General features: G+C 43.1%; 1 protein-coding gene across 1 annotated transcript in view; it reads right to left on the bottom strand.

Annotated features, from left to right (window-relative positions):
• LOC137654559 (proline-, glutamic acid- and leucine-rich protein 1-like) overlaps nt 1-12,402 on the bottom strand; it is a 120,721-nt gene that overhangs the window by 79,173 nt on the left and 29,146 nt on the right. The window contains exon 6 of the mRNA XM_068388289.1: nt 187-417. Within this exon, the coding sequence (XP_068244390.1) occupies nt 187-417 (231 nt within the window). The remainder of the gene's footprint in view (nt 1-186; nt 418-12,402) is intronic.

A 12,402-nucleotide genomic window follows, 5' to 3' on the forward strand; every position in this document is an offset into this window, starting at 1 on the left:
TCCCCAATCTTCCTATAGTGAGAACAATAGAAAATACTGAACTTCTTTAAAAATCTAAGTTCTTTCTCTTAAATATCAACTATTAACAGAAATCTAATGATTTTCATGTAATATACACCATTAAAAATATGGATGCTACCAAGAAAAAATTATAAAAATCTTACCAGTTTTGAGATGACAACTTACCTCTTTTTCTATAACACCCTCAAATAAGGAATCCATTGTCTTGTGTGCAAGAGCAAGAAGTTGGACTAGCTGCCTTCCTCTAGCTTCTGCTTTTCCAAGAGCTTTTTTACCACCCATGCCTGGCAAAGGTAGCACAGCAAACACTTGACCAGCCTTTTTAACAATATCATCTTCTCCTACTCTGCTCAAGGGGTTGTCCAGATATTTCAATGCTCTCTCTTCAATCAGAACCTGATATAAACCAATAATTATTACTGTAGTGTACGACATAATTAACATTTGCAACTTTTGTGAAAACTGCTCATAAAATAGACATTTATAAACAAAATTAATTACTTTTAATATCATACTGCCACTATATATGAAACCAATTAATGTTTAGTGAATGTGTCTTCTACAAATTCCATACACCTTCTTCAATAACAATATGACAATTACAACTTGTATTTCCAATGAGATCTCGGCTGCTTGTGATTATACAGCAGTTCTCACTATGACCTTAGTCAATCATGTCTGATGTCAAACTTTCTTCACCCTGATGAATTATTAAATTCACTTATTGACAAGCTTAAAAGTCACATTGAACCTTCAATATTTTCTAACACTAAGAGTACATAACCTGGAATTATAATTTGGGCAAATTTAAATTAAATTGGGTTAAATTTCTGAAATTTAAGTTCACAATTGGTATATGTTTCATTGCTTTTTTTACAGTAATTTATATTTTTCTTAGCTATACAAATCCAGGGCCTTTAAATTAGGCTGATGTTTTTAGTGTAAGCTGGAACAAACATTGAAATAGTTTAACAAGGTAGTTATAAGACAGGCGGTGAATGCGAGGAAGTAGCCAAGCCCATCATCTGTTGAAAGAGCTTCAATTTGATCTTTCAGATCAGGACTGAGAATGGAAGTTTATCTTGAAAGATTCAGGTTTGTTTAGCTAGGAAAAATACATAAAACTTGAAAAAAATTGCAATTTTTTCCTATGACAAACACAAAACATTGCCCTTTAAATACGGAGACTCACTACTCGGTGGGTAGGAGGTTCCCCTAGAACTGAACTGGTTGGTTTTTCTTCCCTAGAATTGTCAGTCTGTCTGGTCTCGTACAGAAGTAAAGGAGATGACTGCAACAACTTTCTATGTCTTTCAAATGGATGGTCTGTACAAAATCTTTGTCTGACGACCCTCTCAGAGACTCACACGGGGTACTCATAGGAACCTTGAGGATAAGCGTCACGTCCCACTCCTTGATCTTGAAGTTACAAGGTGGGAAAGACTGCTTGAAGCTCCTCACGAGCAAAGACAACTCCCACGAGGAGGAGAGATCTAAACCCTTCAATCAATAGACCATGCACAAGGGTGAGCAGTAGCCACTGACAGCGGCGACTGTGAAGTACTTCTTTCAGCTAAGGAAATAAAGTAAATCAGTGATCGGCAAAGAGTTGCTTCAACTGAAGTATCCCTTCTATGACAACAATTGTAGAACAAGGCCCACTTTCCCAGATAGGCTCCTAAAGAGGCCTGTTACAAGTACCCAGACCTCTATGCAGGGCCTTGTGAACTGCCTTTAGCTCACAAATACTGGATATCCTCCAACCATAAAGTTCCATGAACTTCACAGACTGGTGGTATAGTACCTCTGAAGATCTGGCTAACAGAGGAATGTAGACCATTGGGGTACTTATCTCTGGACCTCGACTAAAATGGTTAACAGATCAGGAAACTACTCTGCATGGGGCCATCTGGTAGCTACCAGGGTCATACAGAGTACTGACTAATCAACACATGATTGATTAAATGCCAGATCAAGCTGAATAAAGGAAAGGCGTAAGAGTCCAGGTGATCCCACAAGTGTTGGGAGGAGTCTTTAAACACGGCCTATGGTTTTGGAACAAAAGAACAAAACATGGGGAGCATTTTGTTTAACCATGTAGCAAACAGGTTGATCCCTAGGGATCACCCACAAGGCAGAAAGCCTCTCCACTATGCAAGGATGAAGGGACCAGTTCAGCCCTACAACCTGTCCTTGGCTACTGAATGTATTTGCAAGTACATTCCTTTTGCTTGGAATGTATCTGGCTGACAACTCCATGGCTATAAATGTCTCCCAGATGTGCATCCACTTCATCAACTTGCAGAGAGGGCATGAATCATTGCTGGTTGATGTCGGCCACTTCAGTGGTGTTGTGACTCATCTTGGATTGCTTGCAATGCTAGGAAGGCTGCTTGCATTTCAAGCATGTAAATGTGCAAATTCCATTTTTTCTCATGACCAAATACTCGAGACAAGATCATTCATGTGTGCGCCCCACCCTTCCTTCGACACGTCTCAAACCAGTTGCATGTTTAGAGACGGAGTCGATGGGACTCTCCTGATTAGGTTTTCCTCATTCATCCACCAAGTAGGATCAACCTGAGCCTTCTGTACCGACAGAACAGGGAGAAAGGAAATTGATCAGTGATCCTTTAAACACTACTGAAAAAATCCTTGGTGCACTACTGAAGAAATCCTTGGTGGAGATGACAGTATGGAACAAATTTCCCCAGTGAGGAAAGGTGGCCTAGAAGACACTGCCAGCACTAAGATGGTACTTCTTTTTTGAACAGATATGGTCACGCAACCTCCTTGAGCCTACTGATGTGATCATCTGACGGAAAGACTCGCTGCTGCCGTGTCTATCAGCAAGCACAAGTGCTTCCGACTCTGTTTGAGTATGCATTTGATTTCTCCGTTTATCATAATCCCAAAGACGAGACAAAATGCAAGAACCCGATCTCGATCCTGTAGCAACTGCCTCTCTGCAGAGGCCAGGATCAGCCAATCGTAGAGATGCATCAGCGTACCCCTTGAGCGTGGGCCCAAGCTGCTACCAAGGTGACCACCCGATTGAACACCTGGGGAGCTGTACACAGTTCGAAGCACAGAGTCCTGATTGATTGATGTTCATTGATATTTTTGGTTGTCTGGCATCCTGACATTGAAGGTCATTGACACCATGTTATGTTCCACAGTTATACACAAAGTAGATTACGCAAAATCTACTCAAAAATTTACAAAACAATAGCAAAACATCAACAGCAAATGAAAATGATAGCCAGCAAATATAAAATATAGCTATGTTTGAGATTTAACATAAGTATTTACAGTATTATACAAGATCCACTGAAGACTCACGCCACATCAAAAACCAATTAACATAAAAAGCTTTTACGAAGGTCTTGAGTTGACATTCCAAAATTCTATGCAACAAGGGACAGACGACATTGCTTAGTTTCAGATATATAAGGTTGATATGTAGGATCACAGCTTCTGGCGTTGAAACATGAATTTTGAACTTCTTTATCTTCTTCAAGATAATCTATTGTTGTGTGTAATCAATAATTATCAAAGTCACAGACGGTGTAGCTGAAAATTGTCTCCAAACTGCGGGGGTGTAATAGTCTCGTTTGCTTCTACCCCTCGTCATCTGTCCTTTATATACTAGGGACCAAAACACCCGAATGTTCCTGATGGACTAGACACTCCAAGGAGAGACCATTAGGCAACATGACGGAGTGCCAGGGACTCGCTCTTGAATCTTCTTACTAGCACCAAAGGAGTATCTAGAACTCTTGTTTCAGAACACAATGATATTTCAATCATAAATTACATTAACATATATAAAATGAACTGTTTTACTTTTACATTAATATACATGAAAAAAACAAGCCCTTTTAACAAGGTTTGTATTACAATATACATAAAGTTAACGTATATAACACGCCAATATCATTTGTTATAAATGAATTATAAAAGAAAAATAAATTTAAAACCACAAAAGCAAACAGTATAAAACTTTCATAGCTTTCAGAAGACCTGCCTCTGAAATCAATCTAAAAATATCACAGACATCCTCCCCAAGAATCTTGGTAAGGATGAACCTACCATCCCCACCTCGAGTCCCAAATAGATATCTATTTCTTAAGTACCCAAGAGTGTGGTGAGTCTCAAATAGATATCTATTTCTTAAGTACCCAAGAGTGTGGTGAGTCTCAAATAGATATCTATTTCTTAAGTACCCAAGAGTGTGGTGAGTCTCAAATAGATATCTATTTCTCAAGTACTCAGGAGTGTGGCATTAAGTCTCAGTAAATGCCTCCCTGTCAGTTGTACCAAAACAGTCAACTTAATATGGCTGGTGTTAGCCAGTCATCAAAATCTTGTGTGTTATATCTGTGTGCCCAATGCAAAGCTGACAATGAGTACTCTCCCACTTTTGAGGCATCAACTTATACTTACAAGGAGATACTATATAACACTCATTGCATCTCTGATCTTATTTCCATCTACATTTTCCCAGTGCTGAAAACAATCTCTTCATGCTTGCTAAAAAGTCATTACAGAGGAGTAACTTCTTGAAGCCCATTCAGCTGCAGCTTCTTTTGCCAGTCTTGAACTGATGCACAGTACCGTAGAAGGAGAGTAAGTGGAGGAACTGAGAGATCTAATGCACAGGAGGTAATTAAAATTATGCATCCTGAAATCTCCCCCTCTGATGCAAGACAGCAAAGACCATACCAATTCAATAATGAACTTTGTTTGTCAAAACAAACTTGTTCAGAGGAGAGAGGTTTATTGTACAGACCTCTATTTTTTTCAACAAAAAGGTAGTAGGGTTGGCAAGGGCACCCACCACCCATTGAGATACTACCCCTAGAGAGTTATGGCGTCTTTTGACTGGCCAGACAATAATACATTGGATCCTTCTCTCTGGTTACGGTTCACTTTCCTTTTGTCTACACACACCGAATAATGTAGCCTATTCTTTACACATTCTCTTCTGTCCTCATACACCTGACAACACTGAAATTACCAGACAATTCTTCTTCACCCAAAGGGTTCACTACTGCAATGTAATTGTTCAGTGGCCACTTTCCTCTTTGTAAGGGTAGAAAAGATTTTTTAGCTATGGTAAGCATCTCTTCTAGGAGGACGACACTCCAAAATCAAATCATTGTTCTCTAGTCTTAAGTAGTGCCATAGCCTCTATACCATGGTCTTCCACTGTCTTGGGTTAGAGTTCTCTTGCTTGAGGGTACGCTATTCCCTGTAATTTTTCTTTCTCTTGTTTTGTTAAAAGTTTTTATAATTTATATAGGAATTATTTATTTTAATGTTGTTACTGTTCTTAAAATAATTTTTTCCTTGTTTCCTTTCCTCACTGGGCTATTTTCCCTGTTGTGGTCCCTGGGCTTATGGCATCCTGCTTTTCCAGCTAAGGTTGTAGCTTAGCAAGTAATAATAATAATAATAAAAGAGCCAACTGTAAAAGCCCAGTGACTCGTCTCAAATGTTTTTGAGTACCTTCTTCTCCAGCATCCCTTCCACCCCTATCCACAATGATGTGATGTTGAAGGATTGAAATTACATTACACTCTATCAGTAAGGGAAAGGGGGTGGGGGGGAGCAACGGTTATGAACGGGTAGTAAATAAGTGTCCTACTTGCTACCCACAGATCGGTCCCATGTCTCTGCCAGGTTGCCCAATGGCAAAACAGGCAACCCTGCTACTCTTGGCAGCGGGAGAGAGGGAATGCTTCCATCAGTGTTTCCCTTCCCCTCCCCTATTCCCATCGAGACCCTTCCTGAAGGAACCAGATGTGGGCTCATAAAGGCTGTGCATACAAAGGCTCTATCCAGGAATAGGTTATTTATAGAGGCGATCGGAGTCTAGGAGCAAAGGTTGGACCCTTCCTTGCACCCAATCCGCAGCCCTGGCTGAACCCAAGGGTTTGGCAGTCATTCCCTTCGAAAGGCCAGTGCCCTCCATGGAAACACCGCACTGGATAAGGGAGTACCATGAAGCCATTCTTCATTTCTCCACTACCATCTGCACAACTCCTCGGAATTAGACACGTTGCAGTCTCTCAAAGCGACAAAGCTACCTCTGGGCTAACTCAGCTTAAGAAACAGGAAACCACCAACACTGGAGACAATGATTACCAGGGCATTTCTTTTCCACACTGGGCAACCCTCTTTCCATTTCCCCAATTGAGACATTGTGATTCTAGTCTTTATTCTTGATTATGTAAGATCTATTTTAGTCTATTTCTATGTTGGCAAACATGCTCAAATCACACACGAAGTATTCTCTGAAGTGAGACGTAGCTGTGTTTCCCAGCCAAGACTTCAACCATGCAAGTTGTAGAGTGCTGCTGTTTGATCGAATTCAATCACAAAATGATATCTATAACCCCCTTAATTTGGTGCAGCATATGGATTGGTGCAACATATGGGGCCCCCCACCTTCATTTGATGCATCCAAAGAGAGCATCAGTTCCAAAGGGGGGATAAGAAGATTGCCCTCTTTGCGGAGGTTCTCATCTGACACCCACCATCTGCCATTCGTCTCGAGGGGTCGGGAGATTGCGTAGCAAAAAAAACATCTCGAAATAATGTCAAGTCATGCCACTGATTGCACGCTTCTGCTATGAAAGGGGGGATCCTGTCATCCCTACAACTGCCACCAATCTGGGGGGGGGAGGTAGTCGAGTAAGAATGATACAAATTGTTAAACCAGGTACCAGTACTGTTTATGTTATTACAGCGAGTCTCCTTAGAGATCCAGTGAGTCTCCTTAGAGATCGCCTTCTGGACTAGAGACGGGTCAGTAACTACCGAACGCGACCAACTACTGTACTCCCAAAGGATAAGATTGAGACTTATCTTCAATCTATTGTTGGACGGGTAATATGTGCATACGTGTACCTACAGACCAGTAAGAGACCCGTGAGCAGGACAAGCATATGGGAGTAGCCCGAATTATAGTTGTGTCCAGAACTCGGTTGGAGAATGTTGAAAACATTTTTAACCAGGATTTCTCCTTCTTAAAAAGATGTAAAAAGTTTGTAATTTTTATGTCTCTGATCAGTAAAACTGGCATAAGTATTGAACGTTCCCTTCCAGAGAACAGATACGTGTACGAGAAGTTTTCGGTCCAAGTATTTCTAAGAAAACTAAGACATTCGACCGGAAAGAAAGGAAGGAAGTTCCTATGAAGGCAGATCGTATATACAGTATGTCTGGTTATGGAAAGGTAGACAAGTAATGTATAACCTGGTTTCCCATAAGGGATATAGGCATTACAGCTAATTAGAATGTAGTTCTAATGGTAATATGGTCTATAGCCCTTGTTTGCAGAAAGATCACTTGCACACATAAGAATCTGCTTGCCTGGGGTACCACATGCGTAACTTTTGCCTCCGTGGTAAACTTTTGAAAACGAATCCAGTTGCGGGAATAATGTATGTGCGACGAATCACAACATTATTGCTCTAGGAAAATTTTACTGTCACCTAGCTGTAGTATTTTTTTAAATGTGAGCACATATGCCCATAAACAAAATATATAGTTATTTTAGCGATCATTTCTCCTTTGGTTTGCCTATCCTCCTTATGGGAGGGGCTTGCCAACATTCCTACACAAAGTTGTCTGGCTCCCTTGTGGGCGGGTTTGTGACATTCATAAAAGTAATGAAAAGATGACCACATTGTTGCTATTGTTCGAAAACATAAGCTAACACTGCTGCATTGGGACTAAATGCTTGCGACAATAACCCTGTAAGGGTAAAATAAACAAAAGGTTGCTGTGCCCAGGGGTACTATGACAACATGCAGCCGACTTAAACAATCAGTAAAAACCGTGTTTGTGGCAATAACTTTAAGGTTTTGTAGAAAGGAGTTCTTACGGCCTTTATGAAGTTTTTACAAACGCCTATTGTGTTTGTGGCATTAACCTTAAGGTTTTGTAGAAAGTTCTTACAGCCTTCATGAAGTTTTAACAAATGCCTATAGAAGTTAAATAAAACTTCTCAGGAATGAGAGTTTCCTAAAAAGGGTGTAGTCTTGTATGTGAGGGTTTGTTCAACAAGACCATACATTAAGTCGTCATCGACCGCTTCCCCATACAGCGTTGCCATCAAATGTTTTCTCGCTAGCGACAAAACTACCATCTAATGCAGGCAAGACCTGCCAGAAGAAATTGAACTGAAATGTAAAAATTCTTTCTGCTGGCTTCCGTCATGGCAGTTGAGGGTTTCTCGATGGCAAGAGACGATCACGTGCCCCCATCTACCCCAACCACAAGTAGTAGGAGGGGTGGGGGAAGGTGACGGTAGTTCATTCAAAAACAAAAGGAGCGAAGCTGGCGAGACCAGCCTAGCTGTCGCATAGCAATCTGCTGGGAGTGTACAGTGACATTACAAGTCATGCTACTCTGCACCCTCACGCGACGCTATTCTGCCGCGTGACGCAGCAGGGGAATGAGCATAGCTGGATGGCCCAGCCAGTAGGGGGTTTCAACCACAGAGCTGTTAGAGTGAGCGCTGGGTCGTGTGAACCAAGAGATTTAGCTCGATGAGAACCCAGAGGTTCTATATAAAGGGAACTTCAAAAATTGGTCGAGAACCTTGTCACACGATCCCATTGGATCCACGAAACAAAGACCTGAAGGTCTAAGAGGGTTACGCAAGCTGGGAGGCTCAGCGTGACACCAGTCATGTGACAAGAGTTAGGAAATTCCATGTTATGTTAGCCAAAAGGCTCGACAAGGGTTACATGAGCCAAAAGGCTTGATAAGGGTTACGAGAGCCAAACGGCTCAGCGTAACACCAGTCACGAGAACTCGAAGACTCGGCGTGATCGGGGTTGCAAGAGCCTGAAGGCTACAAACAACAGGAGACCAATGACTACGGGGTTAGGAGAGCCTGAAGGCTCAACGTAACAGGTGGCACAAGAGACCAAAGGCTCAACGTAACAGGTGGCACAAGAGACCAAAGGCTCAACGTAACAGGTGGCACAAGAGACCAAAGGCTCAACGTAACAGGTGGCACAAGAGACCAAAGGCTCCACGTGACAAGCGACACAAGAGACCAAAGGCTCCACGTGACACGCGACACAAAAGCCCAAAAGCTCAGCGGGACATAGGTCACAAAAAACCGTAGGCTCACACGACTCGGCAGGAGACCGAGTAAGAGCAAGAGGACGAAACTTAGGGGGAGGAGCTAATGTAGATCATGAATCCATTTCACGTGACCCTAAGGGATCATCGTGACAAGAACCCGAAAGAAATTTGTTATCGATACCTGGAGGGAGATAGAAACTCTCAGGTATCTTGCCATATGAGAACCAGAAGGAACTACGTCATCGCTGCCGGGAAAGAGATGGAATTTCTCAGGCAATGTGTCGTGTGAACCTTGTAATGGATGCCGAGAACCCGAAGGAACTACGTCATCATTACCTGGAGGGAGATGGAATCCCTCAGGCAACGGTAGTGTGAACCCACAGGATTCATGCGACAAAAATCCAAAGATTATCTGTTATGTGAGTTAACAGACTCAGCATAACGGCGGTGACGAGAGCCCATTGAACACAACCGGAGCTGTAAGAACCCAAGAGCTCAAGCAATTGTAATCCAAAGGTCCCAGATTACGAGAGCTGGAAGGCTCCACGTTACCTGAACCAGAAGGATCAGTGTCTCAGTATCCTACAAGCCTAAGGACATAATGAGACGAGGACCCGAAGATCAGGGGTTGCGAGAGCCTGAAGGCCCGAGGCCACACAAGCCCAATGCATGACCATCAAGATACCCTGAAAGCTCAACACGACGATGACCCAAAGGTCCCCCGGTGCCACGAGAACCTGAAGGTTCAGCGTGACGGGAACCCGAAAGTCCCTGGATGCGAGAGCTCACATACTCCCCGCAATTTGAGCCCGAAGGCTCCCAACCACGCAAGCCCAATGTGTGACCGTCAGGAGAACCCGAAGGCTCAACACGACGAGGACCCGAAGGTTCCATGTTACAACAGCCGGAAGGCCCCGCATAACCTGAACCAGAATGTTCGGTGTCACGAGAGCCTAAAAGCTCAAGGTGATGAGGACCGGGAGGTCCAAAGTTACAATAGCCCGAAGGTTCAACATAACCATAGCCTGAAGACTCAGTGTCCAGCAAGCCTAATGACTAACGAGACAGGGACCCGAGAGTCCCGGGTTGTGAGAGCCCGAAACCTCTACGCAACGAGAGCCCGAAGGCACATGGTCAGGCACATGGTCACGAGACCCCGAAAGGCTCAAAAAGTCCTCGCCTACCCCTCGGGGAGAGGCACGCCCTGGATGGCGAGGGTCAAAAAAATAAAAAACTCCTCCACACGAAGAACCCACAAATGGGAACATCTCGCAGAAACCTTCCGAGGAGAAGACTCTTCAAGCTCGAGAGCTTCCTCCCAGTGGGGGAGGTTTGTTCTCCCAAAGGAGAACACCGCTTAGGACAACGTACTACCCCCGCCCTTGGGGGAGAAGTGTAAAGAGACCGATAATCACAAGCGAACGATAGATGTTCCCCTGGAGGAGGAACACTACTAGGACTTGCTCTCCTACCATCCCTGGAGGATATGCAACATCTTCAGCATCAGCCACGCGACCAAGGTCAGACCGACAGGCCGCAGCGACTGCGACAAAAAGGAGTCTCCTATCATAGGGGAAGGAGAAGGTCCAGGGAGAAGAGGGGTCTGAAACTACTACTCCTGCCAGACCCCCAAAGGGGAACGTCGCACAGGAACCTCCAGAGAGGAAGTCTGCCTCGTCACAAAAAGCTGAACAAGCTTTCGCTCGTGAATGAGAGGAATGTTTTCCCAAAGGAGGACATAGCCTAAAACTAGTTTTCCTCTAGCCCAATGGGAAAATACGTAGACGTATATCATGTGTTGGATACTGAACAATCTCTCTCGCAGACAAGAGAGAATTCTCCCGAAATAAGACCTTGCCTAGGACTTTACTTTCCCCCAGCTCAAGGGGGAGAAGCACAGTCTTCGGCGATGAGATAGCAGCTGCTAATCTTCACTGAGCTGTCAGCAATCCTCCCCAAAAGAGGAAAGGTTGCTAAACAGCTGAGGAAGGGGGAGCACCCTAACACCCGGGGAGGTTAAATCTCCCTTGAAAGGGAAAGTTCTCCACCCCTTGGTGGCATACCTCCTGATAGTGCTCTCTGCTTTCCTTCAACAAGCCTTGTTCAAGTTGAAGGTCGGCATCGAGTGCTACCTCATAACCAGCAAGCAGCTCACGAGCTGCCACCAGAACACCAAATAGACCGGAGCAGTCGATTCCACAGGAAAGACCGGATATACTTTCCAAGTCAGATGTGTTAGCTGAGTGACGAAGAACGGTATTGCTGTCTAAGGAGCAATAAAAGTTACGATGAATACAAATCATAAAACTACTGAAAAAGTTAAATAACAAGTTAATAAATTTAACTTGAGAAGTGAAGAAACTAATAGGGAGTGATATCTAATCCGTGAATGGAAAAGGTGTACTGTACCACAGCCCATGAGGAACTGCCGGCCATCCACGTAAGAGGTAGGGCGGCAAGTAAGGGAGTAGTAGAATCAACTCATTGACAACTCCCTTGCGGCGAGACCGCTATACAGTAATATACTGTCACACAAAGAGCACTGTAATAAAAATTATATATAAAAACATGCGTGAATATTTTCATATAAATAACAAAAAAGAAAAAAAACAGAATTAACTTGAAATAATCAAAGCCAGTCAAAATCGGAAGAGCGCAGTCAATATGTCCGTCTCTACTGAGCCAAGAAAGCAAAGTAGTTACTCAACCCAGGGTGTGAGTGAGCAAGGTAGCCAGCTACCCCTCTCACCTGCTAACTAGCATGAGAGGTAGTTATCCCTCACTGAAAATAATCATGGCTACTTCAGCTTTGCTGAAAACAATATACCCGATATAAATAGTGGAAGGTTTGTCTTTGTGCAGGAACAAAAATAAACTTTTATAAAAATTTATTCTGTAATCAGCAGTAAGCCAAGTAAACATGGTTATCATAGAGTAAGTACAGTATGCATTTACTATATACAAGATGGTGACAAAGTTCATATGCAGCTACTGAGGGGGATCCACAACCTTGTAGTCAAGGGGTCAAACCAATAAACAATAGTCCGCATTCACTTCTTAATAGAAAAAAATAATACATCATTACTCGGATGAGGCCGAAAACAAGGCACGTCTCTTCCGATAGGTGGAGGGGCGTGGCCACTCCCCCTACACTTACACTTACTACCTATTGTTTAAACTACCTTTTAAAATTATTTCAACACTCGTTCCAGACAGCAATGAATATATCTCCCAATTCAAAGGACAGTAGTTTGTATTTCATGTAGGAGAAAA

This window comes from Palaemon carinicauda, chromosome 15 (assembly GCF_036898095.1).
Source record: "Palaemon carinicauda isolate YSFRI2023 chromosome 15, ASM3689809v2, whole genome shotgun sequence".
NCBI lineage: Eukaryota > Metazoa > Arthropoda > Malacostraca > Decapoda > Palaemonidae > Palaemon > Palaemon carinicauda.